Source organism: Netta rufina, assembly GCF_964035555.1.
Source record: "Netta rufina genome assembly, chromosome: 28".
Lineage (NCBI taxonomy): Eukaryota > Metazoa > Chordata > Aves > Anseriformes > Anatidae > Netta > Netta rufina.
Genome location: NC_140152.1, coordinates 3221314 through 3238615, shown reverse-complemented (window position 1 = coordinate 3238615; position 17302 = coordinate 3221314). Strand labels below are relative to the sequence as shown.

The following is a 17302-nucleotide window of genomic DNA, read 5'->3' as shown; positions in this document are numbered from 1 at the left end:
CGCTCCTCTTGGAGCGGGTTGTGCAAATCGTACTGCAGGCACACGGACAGCTCTGCCTTTAGGCACACAGACAGCTCTGCCGTAGGTGCTCAGTCCCATTTGTGGCTGAGATGTGCCCTGAGGCTGGTGTAGCATGGCCCTCGCTGCCAGGATCTTCTCAGAGAAGACCGAGTCTGCTCTTTGGCAGCTCAGCCTCAGTAAGAGCACAGCTAGTGTTGGTTAAAACTGCAGGGGAACTGGGGCCATGAGGCATCGGGCTCCCCAGCAAATTGTTTCCCATTCTACAGACTGAGAAAGGGGCAGGAGGATCTTTGTCCCCCTGTCACAAAGGTAATGAACAAATCCCCAGCAGAGGTGGCCGGCCAGGTCGGTACATCCTACCTGCAGCTGGAAAAGGGAGGGTGAGGACAGAGCAGCACCGGTGGGCTGCGGGCTGTGCTCTACAGCATCCTCTGCAGCCCAGGAGCAGCAAGAGGAGCCAGTACCTGACTTTCCCCTACCTGGCTGTGCTCCTGCAGCCCTGAATGCTAACCCCACTGTGCCCATGAGCTCACCGAGAAGCTTACAGAGCCAGCGTTGTGCAAAGGACAATTCCTGAAAAGCCTCCCCTGCTTCCTCCCATCTGCATTCCCTCCCCCTGCCCCACATCGCCATGGGTGGCTGGATCCCTGCCCCTTCCCTTCTTTTGTGTTGGAGTTTGTTTATGATCATTGCGGGTGCTGTAACATTTGCTGCGTAGGTTCCTCTGGCAGCGTTTGCTCATTTTAAGTCCACTATTGGAATTGCTAACATGCATCTGCTCTTTGGATTTTCCTTTTTGTTTTGCTCTGATTTACACATTGAAAATGGGGCCATCACGGAAACACTCATGTTACTGTTTTTTTTATTTCCTTGATTTTTAATTTTTTTTTACTTCCAAGGACACAATTTCGAGCCCTGAATTCTTCTCTTCTAACCTCCCTACTTTCATTGCAGATCTTACATTGTAATTTATTTTCTTTTCTTGTTTCTTCTTTCTTATAAAATGTGCAACCGTTGTGAATTTTAGTTATTATTAAATGAGATTCTTTTCCTGCTGTCTTGTCTTTTAGGTATGCTCAGCCACCCACCAATCCCTGTTTCCGAGCTGGCTGAACACACAGAGCATCTCAAAGCTAATGATAACCTGAAATTATCCCAAGAGTATGAGGTATGAGCAAGAGTGAGTGCTGTGCATGGGTTTGCAGAGCCAGGAAATTAGGAAATTCAGACAGGCCCTCATCCAGATAAACAGAGTTTCATTTTAAGGGTATGGTCAGTTGAAATAGAAAAGTCATTTGCAAATTTAAAATCAAATACTTGCTCAGTGTTTTCCTAGGTTCAGTTCCAGATAGCAAAAGAGGAAGACACTTGAGCCGTGAGACTTTCCTGGCCATAGAAGGGGCAGCTTGGGCAGGGTTCTGAGCTCCCTTCGTGAAGGAGGGAATGTGTTTCTGGAAGGTGACGTTTTAGACAGCTGGGATGGGGACTTCTCCTTGAGAATGGCTGTGTCTCACTGCTGAACGTGCAGAGGATCAAGCTAGGGAATGAGATCCGTGGTTCTAGATAGCTTCAGTTAGGAGGGATGACCGGTAAGTCACGTCCCCAGCTGACACAATCAGCAGTCACTAAACCAAAACTGAGGAAACGGGGTGATTTGTGCCTTCCTTGTCTTGTCTGGGATTTCTGTGCTCTCGTTTCTCCTTCCTGCTAATGTTTGGGTACTGAAATGAGCTCTGCAGATGAGCAGCCAGGCAGAGCTGTGGCTGCTGGATGTGCATTTCCAGTGGTTCTCCAGTCGGTAAAACTGCCACCTTGCAGGTGCTCTGACAGGTGGGGCCAATCCCAAGGCAAACTGAGGGGGGAAAGAAGAGAATCGTGGCCCCACATCACCACTGCTGCTACTTCACGTGGCTTCCTTGTCTCCAGAGTGGAAGGGCTGTGCTCACGTGCAAACCTGCTCCTGGCCACGGCTGTGTCAGCACTGCTGAAATCTTAAATCCCAGTGCAACTGCCCGGTGCTGCTGGGGTGGTCTCTGCAAGTTGCTTTCGCTGCAGACTGAACATAACAACTGAATTTTTCGGCGGTGGTGCTCAAAGACAAAACGCCCTGATATTTTTAGACTAATAACTAGTCTAGACTGCCTAGTTCTGCATACAGGCAGAGAGCGAGGGGCTATTTTCTGAACAAAAGGCTGGTTCTGGGATGCTTTCTCCCCGGTCTGGCTTGCAAACACCAACATGTGCGAGGCAGCTCTGCAGTCCCAGCTCCCCACAAAGGGGGGCTGCATGGTGGAGAAGGCGTGCTTGCTCTGCTGGGGTCTTTCACCCCACATTGGGGCACAAGGGGAGCAGCAGCCTGGTAATATGCTCCATCCTGATTTCAAAGCCTGATTTGCATAATGCAATATCCCGAGTGCCCTGGCTTCGTTCCAGCACAACCTCCTCTAGTGGGAGAGCCAGAGCTAAACAAACATCGCTAATGAAATGAATGTGAGGCGAGATTAGAGGGATAGAGAGCAAACAGACACATTACAACAGTATAAATACCCATTAGTTAGAAATGCTCGGCAGCAGGAGTGCAAGGGAGGACGCTGGTGTCGGGCGCTTTTGTACCCGCGTTGCCCCCACCACTGGAGCTGAGCTCTGCTGGGGAGCTTTGGGGTCGGCACAGCAAGGGGGTGCAGAGGCAGCAGGCACCTGGCGAGGGCCAAACTCTGCAGGCTCAAAGGGACGGGCCCAGGTGGGTGCAGGGGGGGCCCTGTCCCCACCGGGCAGGCAGGGAGAGGGAGAGCGAACAGCGGGAAGCAGAACTCGACGCGCTCCTGCCAAGCCTCCAATTGAGGCAAACCCCTTGGGCTCTGCAAAATGATGAAGGAATTAAGCCCTTGTTTTATTTAATTCTCCGGCTGAGGATTTAGAGGTAAACGTAATTAACCTAATTTCCATATCTGGGACAGCTGGACCTTAAAAAAAAAAAAAAAATCACCAAACCTGGCATAAATCACCAGGACAGGCAGAGAAGGTTTTTCTCTCCAGCACGTTTCATTGTTTACTCTTATCCCTTCTAGGAAACAGCCGTGTGGATTCAGGCCCTCAGGGCCAGGTTCCTTACCCCCTGTCTGGCCAGGGAGATGCACATCTCCCTCCTGCCTGCGGGTGCCTGTCCCTGCCACACTCCCGTGGTGTTTTCAGCCCCCTTTGCACCTGGGAGCCCCTGGGCACTGAGCCCTTGCTGTCCTGAGCAGCGCTGTCTCCTCTTTTCATGGAGCAGCCTGCACCTCTCCTGCTGCCTTTTTCCCTGGCAGTTCCCATCCTGCTCGTGTCTGTGGTTATAAACCTCATCCTCGCTTCAATATCTCCCTTCCCAGGTACTCGCTGGTGTATTTATGCCCTCTTAATTGTTGTTGAGTTTAACCATGCACAGATTTAGCCTCTTCATCATTTCACAAATAGCTCCTGATGTGATTGTCCCCGTTGTTCTCTCCCGACTGCCTGCCGTTTGTCAGTGTCAGTAGCTCAGGGCTGCAACTACTCCGGTACAGCCACAGCACGAGTATGATTCGAGGCCTCTGTATTGCAGCCTGAAACTGCACTGATGCTTTTGCCACCACTGCATCATGCCAGAGAGGGAATTGCCTCGGGTACTGCTCTGAGTGCTTGGGGCCAAGGGAAATGGGACCTGAGCACACTATGCCACTGGGCTGAGGCTTTTCCACAGCAAAGATCTGCTCTTGAGGGAAGAAAACGGTGAATGCTGCATCCTCAGCTAGACCTTCAGAGCCGTGACCTGTCCCACGTGGAGCAAGGTACTCGGAGCTTCATTTGCTGCTTTTTTCCCCCCCCTCTGACTCTTCTGTTTTCTCTCCCGATTCCTCCAGTCCATTGACCCTGGTCAGCAGTTCACCTGGGAGCACTCCAACCTGGAAGTGAACAAGCCCAAAAACCGTTACGCAAACGTGATCGCCTACGACCACTCGCGCGTCATCCTGCTGCCCATCGAAGGTACCGTAGCAGCGTCTGCTCCTCCCTGGTAGCTAGGCTGAAGTTCCTACCCAGAAACGTCTTATACGTGCTCTCTTCCCTTCCCTGTTCCCTTCTATTTATATTCTTCCCTTAGCATCTCCCTGGGGGGTAGCAAGCGAGAGGTACCTGTGTAAACCACACATTTGTTAAATTCTGGTGACTGACATATTCCCTGGAGCTGCAATCTCTCATTTCAAAGGCTGCTTTATCAAGAAGCTGTCTTTGCTTTACTTAGAGATCCCCGCGATACGTTTCTGACGAACAGGAAGAATTCAGACCACATAGTGCTTCAGAGAGAGCGGAGCAGGGCAGCGGGTGGCGGTGGATGTGGAACGTTATCTGTACGGCAGATGAATAAGAAGCAGGCACAGGGCTAATTGTACAAATGTGAGTGTCAGCAGCACAGCAAAGATGAGGCTGCTGAGTCGTGCAGACGTGAAGCTTGTGCGGCATGCAGCTCCCACTGCAGTGCTGGCCCCTAAAAGGCTAAGAATAAGGAAGGTTTAGTGTTAGCCTGAGAGGTCATAAATTGTTTTCTGAGCTTCTTACGTGAGTGATGGTGCAGTTAGAAAATTTACATTACATTTCACAACCCGTGGCTCTTGACAGAGTTGCTATGGTGCATGCTACGATAAGAGGGGCTTTTGGTGGAGAGGAGATGGAGTTTAACGGGGGATCTGCTTTGGTTGCTGCCTCTGAGATAACCTGAGATGATGAGACTTGAATATTTTGTGTGGCTGTGCTGTATGGATAAAGCGTTTGTGGCCAGTCTTGCATTGCCAGAGCTGATCATCTGAGCAGAGAGGATATGGGACATGCAAATAGCCCTCTGGTGATTTCAAAGGTTAATTCAGAAGCCTTCGTGACAAGGGAATTGCTAGAATAATCTCCCTCTGCCAAGGTAATTCTGAGGGATCGAAGGAGGCAGAAGAGCTGCTCCTGAGGTAACAAAAGATCATGGTGATCTGCCAAAAAGCTGCACAAATCTGGATTGGTCTTGTCTGCCATTAGAGGATTTTAAGCATTTCTCATTGTGAAGACGCCTGTGTTCTAGCTTGTTTTTCTTCTGAGATTAATATTGCATGAGCCAAGGAAAGCCAAGTCTTTAAAAAGTTGCCTTGTCATTCAAGAGAAGAGCCCAAGTGCAGAAATGAAGGACACCGGGCTGGTCTCTGCTCTCGGGAAAGCAGGAGGCAGGGTGGATGCAGGCAGCACTCGCTGCCCCGGTGGCATCGTGGGCTGCTGACGGCAGCATAAGTACAAGGGAGCGAGGTTTAATTTCCAAGCCTCTGAGAGGTTCTGACTTGTCTTGGCTGCTCTGTTCCTTCCTACCAGGCTGTAGCTTATGCTGAGAGCTGGAAGATGAAAGGCGGTGGAGGAATTAGTTGTTGCTTTCTTTTTGTTTTAAATCTGGACTTGTCAAGGCTGCAGATTGTCACCGTCTGCTTGGTCAGGAAGAAGTAGTGGCTTTAATTCAGTGACTTCTCTGTAACTGGGCCTGTCACAGCACAAAACATTGCCGGAGCTCATGGCCACCATTTTAAATTACAGAGCGGACCCGAGGGGGCTGGAGAGGAGATTAATTCCGGAAGCTCAGCCTTGATCACGTTCCTGCTGCCGCCGCACAGCCGCCTTCCCTTCTGAAATTTCAGCTTGGGAAGGGCTGGGGGAAGGGAACCCTCCAGAAATTTAATCAAAAGCCATTTCCACCAGCAGCTGAAATTACCGAGTACCCTTGAGGACTGGCAGGCAATTCAGCCTGGATCATACCTAGCCAATAGAAGCAGCGATGCCTTTTGCTCCAGCAGGACGAGGACCAGCAACCCAATTTCATATTGGTACAGCTCCCCACCCTTAGCTGCCCCTCGAGACACGAGTTAAGCGTTCTGTACCGAGTTAATCTTAGGTTAGCAGAAACCTGCCAGCCCGGCCAACCGCTCTGCTGTAATTAGGAAGGGGCCAACTCTCCAAACAGTGCAAACTGTCCGTGCCAGTCCTGGAGGCTCTTTAAAGCTGAACCTGAACACCAGCGCATGCCAGTGTCCATTTTAACTTCAGAGCAGCTTTCTCCTGCCATGTCCCAATCACCCACTTCGCTCTGGCAGTACCTTCTGCCACTCGCATCAAACCCGTCAGGCAAGGACACGAGCAGGCAGCTGTAACTCAATAGCCTGTAACTTATGCAAATAGAAAAAAATAAAAATAAAAATGACAGCGGGTAATTTAAAGCAAGTCAAAGCCTGTAATTTCAAAGCCTTTACTGGCTGAATCCAGCCGGGTTTTATTCCGTGCTTTGTCCAGCTGTAGCTCGCTGCCTGGAATTAGGCTGTGGACCATGCTGAGCATCACCCAGATGCGTTTGGTACCCAGCTCGTGGGCATTTTGGGACAAGGACTTCTTTTGTTCTATTTGAGAGCAGCAAAGCAAGAGCCCTAAGCCTGCACTTTCGCTCCTATAAGTAACACCAATAAGAGTGTGGTCTCAAGGTTTGATAGTTGGTCTCTCTAACATTTCCTGCAGGAAATTATTTGTCTCCCTGTAGCTCAGACCTTCAAGACAGGAACTTCAGCTGGGAAGAATTTGCAAAGAGTCTTCTTGCAGTGACTCCAACCCAGCAAGCCATGAAGGCTCTCATGTTTTGCAGGGAAATTCTCTCTAACGTTCTTGTGCAAATCTTACGCTTCCAGCTGCATCAAGTCCTGTCCTGCACAACCCACTGACTTGGTTTTGCTGATTTAATGCAGGAATTGTGGGCAGTGATTACATTAATGCCAACTACATTGATGGCTACCGGAAGCAGAATGCCTACATTGCCACGCAAGGACCTCTGCCAGAGACCTTTGGGGACTTCTGGAGGATGGTGTGGGAGCAGCGCTCAGCTACTATTGTTATGATGACTAAGCTGGAGGAGAAATCACGGGTAAGAAGCATGAGAGGGATGACAAGTTAGTCATAATCCTGGGGGACTGGAGGGTAGGGTTGGGGAACAGTGAATTCCTTTGATCTGCAGCCCACGTTTATGTCAGTGGGGGATTTCTACCTGTTTTGCCAGCACCCTGAAAGTTCAGTGATTCATTCCTTCAAAAAAAAAAATAAAAAATAAAAAATTCATCCCAGAAAGCTGCAGCCTCCATTGCAGCTCCAAGAGAAGAGGACACTCAATGCCACCACGTGCTCTGTGGGTCTGTCCTGGAGTTAATCGTTTGGCAGACCTCAGATTTTATGTTCAGTTCTCGTTTAACAAGCCCCAGTACTTTCGCTCTCATTTTCAAGATGACTCCAGTCTGTTGATGTGATTGATGTGGTGCACCAAAGCCTTCGTAGGAGCTTTCCATGCCAGGTGTCTCCCTGTTGCGGTGCTCTGGAAAGAAACATTCCTTGCACCTTCCCTCCCCTTTGCAACCTTGCGAGCTTCACCTGTAACATCAGGACACTTTTGGGATGAGTTCCAGCAGTCCAGGGTTTGTTCCAGCATTCAGCATTGCCTTCTGTCTTCCAGATCAAGTGTGACCAGTACTGGCCAGGCCGAGGTACGGACACCTACGGAATGATTCAAGTGACGTTACTCGACACCATCGAGTTGGCCACATTCTGTGTTCGAACGTTCTCCCTTCATAAGGTGAGCTTTCTCCTGCCCCCATTTCCTTCCCAGAGACGGGCACGCTCTCATCCTCACCCGGCACGGTCAGGGCACGGTGTTGTGCTGGTACTGCACGTTACCCTTGGTGTGTTCCTCTCTTTGCAGAACGGCTCCAGTGAGAAGCGGGAGGTCCGCCAGTTCCAGTTCACAGCGTGGCCTGACCACGGTGTGCCCGAGTACCCCACCCCGTTCCTGGCTTTCCTGAGACGGGTGAAAACCTGCAACCCCCCTGATGCTGGTCCAATCGTGGTGCACTGCAGGTACTGATATCCCACACCACACTCTTACACGGGGCTCTCTGCAAGGGAGGCAAAATGTCTGTAGGATGTTTATCTGCACCTCAGAGACATTTAATCTCCTAGCAAGTACCCAGCCAGTAAGAGCCGTTCTGTAAAGTGGATTCCCAGCCAGCATCTGACAAGGATACTTGGGGTTTTCATTCAGTGCAGAATTTCCAGCAATGAGTGGTTTAGTTGGCTCCAAATTACTCAGACTTTACTAGCAGCAGGAAGCACCTTGTGCTGTTCTGGCCTCTGTTTCTCTGTGCAGGGGTAGTTTCTTGTCACAGTGGGAAAGGAGGAAGCTCAAGTGTGACCTAGGAAGCTGCTTGGCATTGCTGCATTGGGTGTTTGGGAGGGGGAGATGCTTGAGCTGTCAAAGGGATAGCTGACATTGATTGAAAGAGGGGGTTTTTGAGTGCTGCAGCCATTCTGATATGACAAACTGAAGGCCCCTGCAGGCAGGTAGCATTCCCTAATTCAATTTCCAACCCAAAGAGGAACACTTGCAGCCTCAACTTAGATAAATCCCTGTGTTCCTCAGGAGGTCGTGGAGAAGCCTGCAGGTTACTCAGCACTGAGGAAAGACATCTGAATTTTACAGGCTGCTGGGGGAAGTTAATCCTGCCTCTCCTAGAGGATGCCATTTAAACAGGCTTTGTAAGTGGGCAACTTATCACTAACCTTGCAGATGGCAATTATCGTGCACCTCTCAGAAAATGAATAAAGAGAGCTGTCAGCTCACAATGTGCAGGAACCGGCTCCCAGATCAGCTGCTAAATTCTTGCCAAAGCTCCAGTCACCTGCTTGGTTCAGGTGTTAGGCAATCTAATTAACAGAGATCAAGGGGGCTTTATGAAAAAAGGACACTGCACCAGAATAGTGAAAGGAAACCCTTTATTAGCAGTGGCAAATGCACAGACCCACAGAGCCCTGCTGATTCACAAATGCCATTACATGCAAGTCTGATGTTACCTCAATGCACAAAAACATTCAGGAAAAGGGGTGACGCATGTAACTCATTACAACATCAGTCGTTTCTCAGATGCTGAAAGATCTGAGTGTTAGACATGCTTTTTAAGCCCTTAGGTCGTGCTAACCTTTTGCTCAAGCTCCCTACCTAGCATTGTCGTAATTGTGTGTCTGCCAGGAGAGCTCCCCTCATGGGGATGTGACACAAAGAGGTGTGAGAAGCGGGGCAGATCAGTGTGGAGGGGCAACAGTCACGCTACCAGAGGCCACCTTTCATCTTGGGTCCTCAGGTGACAGAAGGCCAAACTCTGTTTTGGAATTTTTTGTTAACCTGAGCAGAGACTCAAAGTGAATCTCTGCACGTTGCAAACTGTCTTTGGTACTAGGGCTGAGCACATCTGCACCCAGAGTAGCACAGACAATGAGGGAACTTTTCCATCCACTGGCTCTGAACTGCAGGAGCCTCCCTGTGCCACTGTGGCAGCACTGGCCCAGGCTGGGCTCAGATAAGCAGCCCTTTAGGTGCCAGCACAGGCTTTACAGGTGCCACTGTAGCACCAGTGACTTTAGAGCAGCAGTAACTCTGGTGTCATCGCTGTCCTCCACTGTCCCAAATCCTCCAACAGTTTGTTTTTTGTTTTGTTTTGTTTTTTAAATTTGCTAAGAGCAACACATTGAGGTGACTGGGAATTAACACAACCAGTTTGATTAAGCAAGTTCCTTTAATACAAGAAAATCCATAAAACAGATGAACCAAAACAATTTGTGTATGTTCTGGTTTGCTAAGAATTCCTTGGTCTCAGTTCTTCAATAGCTGTGTTCACAAGGCTTCAGTTCTGTCCCATCCAGTGAGTGCAGGTCGTTCGCTGTCTGCCTCGTGTCCATTCCTACCCCACAATTACTGCTTTTTGCAGCAGTGGAAAGCTCCTCACTTGGGTGGCAAAGAACCTCTTTCTTTGGTGGGTGAGTTGTCCATCGCTCAGCTTTCTTCCTCTACTTTTCAGCGCGGGAGTTGGAAGGACCGGCTGCTTCATTGTGATCGACGCCATGCTAGAGAGGATAAAACACGAGAAGACAGTGGACATTTACGGGCACGTTACCCTCATGAGGTCACAGCGCAACTACATGGTGCAGACAGAAGACCAGTACAGCTTTATACACGATGCCTTGCTTGAGGCTGTTGCCTGTGGCAACACAGAAGTCCCAGCTAGGAATCTCTACACATACATCCAGAAACTGGCACAGATCGAAGTTGGAGAGCACGTGACAGGCATGGAACTGGAGTTCAAGGTAAAGGCAGGCGCTTGAACTGGGCTAGTAGTGACTGGGGAAGGCTCTGTGTGCCTCGTGGGAGCTGTCTTCTGCTGGCACTCATAGCAGACAGGGAGCCTTTACAAGGCTGCTGGAACTTCTTGGTGCCACGTTAGAGAAGTAATTATTCTGGCTTCTGCTGCTGCAGTTCCCAGGGGAAACTGCGCTGTTGCTGCAGGAGGCTTGGCTGGTTGTTTCAAATCCACACTGAATTTGCTCCTTCCTTAGATTGGGTTTTTAAATGTTTGCTGTGAAAGTTTTGCTGGGGGGGCGTGTCACTCTCTCTGTCCTCCAGAAATGGGGAGCATGTGAGGTGGAACAAAATGGTGGAGCACAGAGGGCAAGTTATGTAGGCTGCCATGGGGGCCAGGCAGATGAGGGGCAGCCAGGAGCTGAGCAAGTGGTTGTGACTCTGCTTTTATCTTCAGCGACTCGCCAACTCCAAAGCCCACACCTCCAGGTTCATCAGTGCCAATCTCCCATGCAACAAATTCAAGAATCGCCTTGTCAACATCATGCCATACGAGACGACGCGGGTCTGCCTTCAGCCCATCAGGGGAGTGGAAGGGTCAGACTACATCAATGCCAGCTTTATTGATGGCTACAGGTAACCAGCACCTGGCTGCCCCCACCACCATCAGGGGGTGAACTTAACCCAGCAGGCTGCTTTCTGAGGATGCAGCACTAAGGGATTAGGTGATTAGGACTAGGTGATAACACCGGTCTGTTCTGTCCCATCCCCTACCTGTACTGCACACAGTACACGTCTAGAGGGAAATTCCTTCTTGCTTACAGCTTATAACAGTGTGATCTGGATTCACCTTGTGGAAACAGTAATTAGAAAAAGCTTCACCACTCAAGCTTTTGTTGTTTTGGGTTGGTTTGGGTTTTAGCTTTTGGTGGTTTTTTTGGTGCTAATGGCCAAAGACACCACCTCAGGCCCCCTTTAGACATTGCATCCTTCTAGCTCTGTCCCAGCTCTCCTATTTGTTTTCCTGTATTTCAGTCTTTGCATGTGCTTCCCACAGCCATGTGCACAAGCCACGGTGTACGCTCAGGGTACAAGCCATGATGTAGCCTCCTCTTGACCCGTGCCTCAGGTTTGTGTTCTGTTTCAGACAACAGAAGGCATACATCGCTACACAAGGGCCCCTGGCAGAGACCACAGAAGATTTCTGGCGGATGCTATGGGAAAACAACTCCACCATTGTCGTGATGTTGACTAAGCTTCGCGAGATGGGTCGGGTAAGTGTGCACTAAGAAGTGGGGGGGAGAAGCCTGCAACCCAAGGGTTAACAGAGCCGTTTCTTTCCCCTTGGCAGGAAAAGTGCCATCAGTACTGGCCCGCAGAGCGTTCTGCCCGGTACCAGTACTTTGTAGTAGATCCCATGGCTGAATACAACATGCCTCAGTACATCCTGCGAGAATTCAAGGTCACCGATGCCAGGGTAAGCAACGTACGAGGTGCAGTCTGTGTTTGCAAGGGTAACAGTTTTGGGGGTGGGGGGACTGGAGTGGCTCAAACATATGCGATCAAGAACATGGCTTACAGAAAGCAGTGGAGTTTGGCTCCTATAAGAAAAACTGAGGTGTAAACTCTTCCTATGAGAAAATCTGGGATTATCCTCAGCGGATGAGAGATTAGTTATGATGAGGAATGGAATGCACAGCCACAGATAAATTGTACTTAAATATGTTTTCTTATAAACTGAGTTTTCTAAGCTCTGTTCACTAATCACAGTAGTGAGTCACTGTTAGAAGTTCACCAAGCTTTGGGCTTTACTTGCAGCTTATTTGAAAGGAAAGCGGAATGTCCCCAAACACCTAATAAAAACAAAGACTTGCAAAGGATACTCTTTGCCCTACAGAAAACGTACACTTCTCTTCTGGTTTTAAGGAGAGACGCTATCACTAAGATTCAAAGGGGCACTGACTCAATCCTAGATTCAATGTCAGATTTCTCCTCCCAGGGAACATTTCAGTTTGTTCTGAGATTTGGTTAGCAAATGTAACTCTCACTCTCAAAGCAGTTTTCCCTGCTTTTGAGGTTGTCAGTATTGTAGAACCTGATAATCCTATTTGCAAGGTTGAGGAGGAGGATGCTTCATCAGTCCTGGTAGAACAAGATTTATCTTCCTGTCAGCTGTAATTCTGACACTATGGCAACTCTTCCTCGAGATTGATAGAGAGGCCATAACCTCCCCTTGGATGTTCCTTTGCTGAAGACTCCATCTGCGCAGTCTTTGCAGTGGTTGGACCTTTCAGGACACCTGCCAGGAGCATAGATCTGCACTGACAAACCAACTCCAGAAATGTCAAGTGCAAGATGAGCAGCTTCATCATGATATATTAAATCCAACACAAAGTTGGTTTGACTTTTTGTGCCCCTTAACAAACTAGCAATAAAATGTGGTGGTGTTTTTTTTTGTTTGGTTGGTTGGTTTTTTGCCTTTTTTTTTTTTTTTGCCATTTGTACTTGGTAACAGAAACACAGGATGCTTTAGCTATTAATATTTTCTTCCCCAGGATGGTCAGTCACGAACTGTTCGTCAGTTCCAGTTCACTGACTGGCCAGAACAAGGCGTGCCAAAATCAGGAGAAGGTTTTATCGATTTCATTGGACAGGTACATAAGACCAAGGAGCAGTTTGGCCAGGATGGCCCCATCTCTGTCCACTGCAGGTAAGCATGTATGAATGGAAACACTGAATTAATTTATCTTAGGATGCAAAAGAGCCAAAGGAATTAAAATCCCGCAGGCATGTCTCTCCTTTCCCACCCCATCATTGCAGGTAGATTTCATGGGGTGGGGCTGGAATGGATGGCTAAAGACTGTTAATTTTGCCAAACTCATCTCCCTTCAGACCTTGCCAGTGCCCCCAGGGCTTTTGCCCCCCTTCTATCCAGATGAGAGGTATGAAATGCTGATGCCCTGCAGGACACAGGAATCACACTGTTAATCAATATTTGACCTGCAGCATTTTACCTGTTTTATTACCAGTCTCAGCCCAGTTCTGCAGCACTAATACTGCTAGCCTGTGTTTGCTGATAGCAAGATACCTTCCTCCCACTGGACAGAAGAAAATGCAGTCTTCACCTATTTACTTCAAAAAAAAAAAAAAAAAAAAAAAAAGTGTTAAATATTAGTAATAATTTTCACACTGAATGCTGTTCACTGCTCCCCAAAACTTTTTTTTTAATGTTAGTCTCTCAAATGTTTGGGTCACACACTTTGGCAGTGAGACTTTCCAGCTCTAACATGTTTATGTTCATAAGACAAGGCTGTTAGTTCAACCATACCATAACCTCAGTGTTTAAGAAAGCATTGGACCATTGTAACGTACCATTTTTTGGTGTTTTTCCATCTCCCATTGCTGCAGTGCTGGTGTGGGCAGGACTGGAGTGTTTATCACACTGAGTATCGTCCTGGAAAGAATGCGCTATGAGGGTGTTGTAGATATTTTCCAGACAGTAAAGATGCTGCGAACGCAACGACCTGCTATGGTGCAAACAGAGGTAAGGGGGAGCAGCAAGCCCTTTCTTTGTCACTGTTTACAGGACCTGAGTAGCAAGTCCCAGACCTTTGCAGACCAATTCCCCAAATGCCCTGGCTGAGTGCAGCAGGCTTTTTGCCCTTCTAACCATTAGCAAAACCTTACCTGAAGGGTAAGCAAGCCCAGGCTGCACTATTGGTTCACTTTACTAAGTAATAATAACAACAACCATGGGCCTTTAAATTTCTTAAAGATTTCATCCCAGTCTGCCAGCCTTGATTCTTATCTCATCCTGTCTCTGAGATAAGGGGAACTCACCTGCTTCTAAACACAGCCCAGTGTTGGTTTTTTTGCTGCAGAGAGGGGAAAACTATTGGCAGGATGCCTGCTATCTATGAGATGCATGACAATAAGGAAAAGGGATTTCCTTTCCCAGTAGCTCACAGCTCTTTGAGAATAAAAGGGTCTGTGCAGGGTTCCTGCCCAGGTGTGCACTAGCTGGAAGTGGGGCAGGGAACTGTAGAGCGGCTGTTTCAACCTCTGAAGCTGAAGCACTGGTTTTCTTTCCTGTTTGCAGGATGAATACCAGTTCTGTTACCAGGCAGCTTTGGAATATCTGGGAAGTTTTGATCACTATGCAACATAAAAAGCCATCCGTTGTGCAGACTTTACCAACCACTTAAGTCCTGGAAGGCCTCTTTTGACCCAGGAGGAGCGCTTGAACTTACAAAACTGAATCAGAAGAAGTACCTTTTCATCTGGACAATGCATTGGGGAGCAGGGGGAAGGATTGAAAGGAACACCCCTTCAGGAACTCCATGTTGTAACCTGGACCGTGAAGAGGCAGCTCAGGAGATTGCTGAAGGACTGCTTTAAGTGGTGAACTGCTCTTGTTACCTCAAGTGGTGTTCGCTGTGGAAGATGTATGGACATCATGAAACAGATCCAAAAGCTAAAACACACCTTGCGAAACGTTACCGCTGGAGAAGGGAAGGAAACCGACTTTGGTTACATCATTAGAGTTCAGTTTATTTACTAATATAGTTGGCAGTCTTTAAAGGAAGTCACTTGCAGAATTGAAGGTGTTCTGTAAAAGATAAGAAAAGGAACTAAATCTCAACACTTAGACAAACGTAGGGTCAGGAGTTCTTCTAGCTGGAGTCTTAATAACCTCAGTATCAACATTGGGATGATTCTGGGCTTACAGGCACCTTGCAAGCAGCATTCACTGAATGCCCCTGCCACGCGAGAGGTTTTATAGCTCACACTTTGAATACTTGGAACATTCCTCATTTCTTCTAATTCCAAAATTTATTTTTTAGGATATTTAAAATTAGAGAGAGACAGAGAGAGAGAACCCAGACCTGGCTGTGTGGTGTGGCCCCCTCCCCTTGCACACAGGTGGGACAGGTAGAGGTGGCAGCTCCCCTGGGCTGGGTTCGCTGGCTGCTGGTTCTGCTCCCCCTTTTCAGCACATCCAGCTACACAGAGGCATTAATTGGGCAGCAGTGGGACACCCCAGTACAGAAAGGCAGCCCCTTTCCCATTCTCTTTGCACATTCACACAACCCCACTTCTGCTGCAAGGAGCTGTGCCGCCCCACCAGTTCCTGCCACAGAAGGCCAGGAGCATCTCTCTGGAAGGAGCCTGAGAAGCATCCTTAAGAAATTTATTTCCACTAGCCAACTGCTTCTTGCTGCCAACCCCTCACCTCCGGACACAGCAGCTCTCCGGGCGCGATGCAGCGATACTCCTCAGGACTGTCCCGGTACCACATCAGACCAAGCTCATTGGCACAGCTACGAACATGCCCTAGCTGTATAAATAACTGGGAAAGATCAAGTGAGATCAATGGCATATACTGTGAGTGGCTTTCTTTAAAGTATCGATGTAACTGTAACAAGTGACATTACCTTTTTTTTAAATAGTGTATTTTTTCCTTTTTTTTTTTTTTAAAAAAGACAAAGAATATCAGTCAATGAATTTAAAAGAAAAATTTGCTTATTTGTTCATATTATGTTCAAAGACAGTCTATTTTTTCACTGTAGAAATGTTACGTGTAATGGCTGTGATATATAAAAATGCAGTGCAAATTGCTACTTCTACATATTGCTTTTCTACCATTTAAAAGGTTTAACTTGCTCATGTAAAAACAAAATGTCCTTTCTGGATTTTTTTGGGGTTCTTTTGTTTTAAAATCGCAGGCATATCACGTGTCTTTGGAAGGGTGGGAGATCAGCAGGCAGGCCGAGATGCGGTGGCAGTGCCAACCTCTCCCCTTCAGCTGTGGCCCTGCTGCTCCGTCCTAACAGGGCCAGGGCTGAACTGGGAGAATAAAACACACCAGTGTCTTACGACTGAAGACAAAAAGAGGGCAGTTTCAGAGCCGTGGCACACATCAGCACGTACACAGATTATAAACATCAGTGATGTAATGCAGGTAACAGCCCAACTCTGTCTGGGCCCTGGGAGGTAGATATGAAGTGCTTGCAGGTGTACGTGACAAGGAGTTTTCTTGCAGAAGTGGCAGAGGAGAGAGCACGTCTCGGAAAAGATGCACTGCCCTCAACACTGCTTGCCTGGGACTTTTTTTATTTTTCTAGAAGGGTTTATCATTGCCATCAAGTGCTACCCAGAAAACCCCACAACAATCCATTTCCTGTCTTTAACTGAAAAAGAAAAAAAAAAAAAAAAAGAACGAAAGGCTTCTTCGAGATTTAACTTCTTATCTGTGTGAAAGTTGCCCAAATTTCTAAGTATGTTGCAGCAAAACCTTACTGGAAGAGTTGGGGGGAGGGAGGGAGGTTTTTTTCCTTTGTATGAGAGCAAAGTGCTGTTGCTTTCACACTGTTATTTCAAACTGAAACAGTAAGTGGTTTTCATACCACTGTGTATGTAGATATATTGACTTTGTATTAAAGGAAGATTGTCTGAAAGGCCTGACTGCAAACCTGTTTGTTGTTGGGAGCGGGCAATGAACAAAGCAGTTGCTCCGTGTAACGCAGCGACTGCAAAACCCTTTTCCCTGGCACACGCAGCCAGGTGGCAGGTTGCTCTCCCTCTGCTGTGCTTATGCTCTTTCTAAAAATAGGCCAACCTGTACAAGCCAAACATGCAGTTGCAAAGAAACAACCTCATTTGGAGAGCTTTTAGCCAAGTAGCTGCAGTGCCACCAGTACACGCATCCCCCTGGGTTAGGTCTAGCAGTGTGGCCATTGGCACGAGCGTACCAGGACCACTGCTCACCCGAGAAGCCACAGCTGCATGGGCTATGCCTGCCTTGAGGGTTAAACCCTTTGGTGGCCTCCATTTCTGCTGCCTCACGTAGCCTTTACATGGGGCAGCAGCATCAAGAGGAGCAGCTCCTGTCCCCTCACCTGCTCAGTCTATGGGGGAAGGAGCCACCAGCACCCCTCAGCTGGCCCAGGCACCATCCTGGCTATGGACCATGGCACCAAGCCTGCAGGCAAGCATTTTTCAGTCAATAAACACTTACTCAGAGCAGGAGGAGGTTAAAACCGATGGTCACATTTGCAGCATGTGGCGAGGGCAGATGGAGGACTC

General features: G+C 48.3%; 1 protein-coding gene across 1 annotated transcript in view; it reads left to right on the top strand.

The window, feature by feature from the left end:
* Window positions 1-16526, top strand: part of PTPRS (protein tyrosine phosphatase receptor type S) — a 130152-nt gene extending 113626 nt beyond the window's left edge. The window contains exons 22-33 of the mRNA XM_084302573.1: window positions 1092-1189; window positions 3900-4023; window positions 6789-6964; window positions 7544-7663; window positions 7790-7944; window positions 9939-10224; window positions 10674-10852; window positions 11364-11490; window positions 11568-11693; window positions 12772-12926; window positions 13625-13760; window positions 14316-16526. Coding sequence (XP_084158699.1) covers window positions 1092-1189; window positions 3900-4023; window positions 6789-6964; window positions 7544-7663; window positions 7790-7944; window positions 9939-10224; window positions 10674-10852; window positions 11364-11490; window positions 11568-11693; window positions 12772-12926; window positions 13625-13760; window positions 14316-14384 — 1751 coding nt within the window. The 3' untranslated portion in view covers window positions 14385-16526. The remainder of the gene's footprint in view (window positions 1-1091; window positions 1190-3899; window positions 4024-6788; window positions 6965-7543; window positions 7664-7789; window positions 7945-9938; window positions 10225-10673; window positions 10853-11363; window positions 11491-11567; window positions 11694-12771; window positions 12927-13624; window positions 13761-14315) is intronic.
* Window positions 16527-17302: the final 776 nt, after the last annotated feature.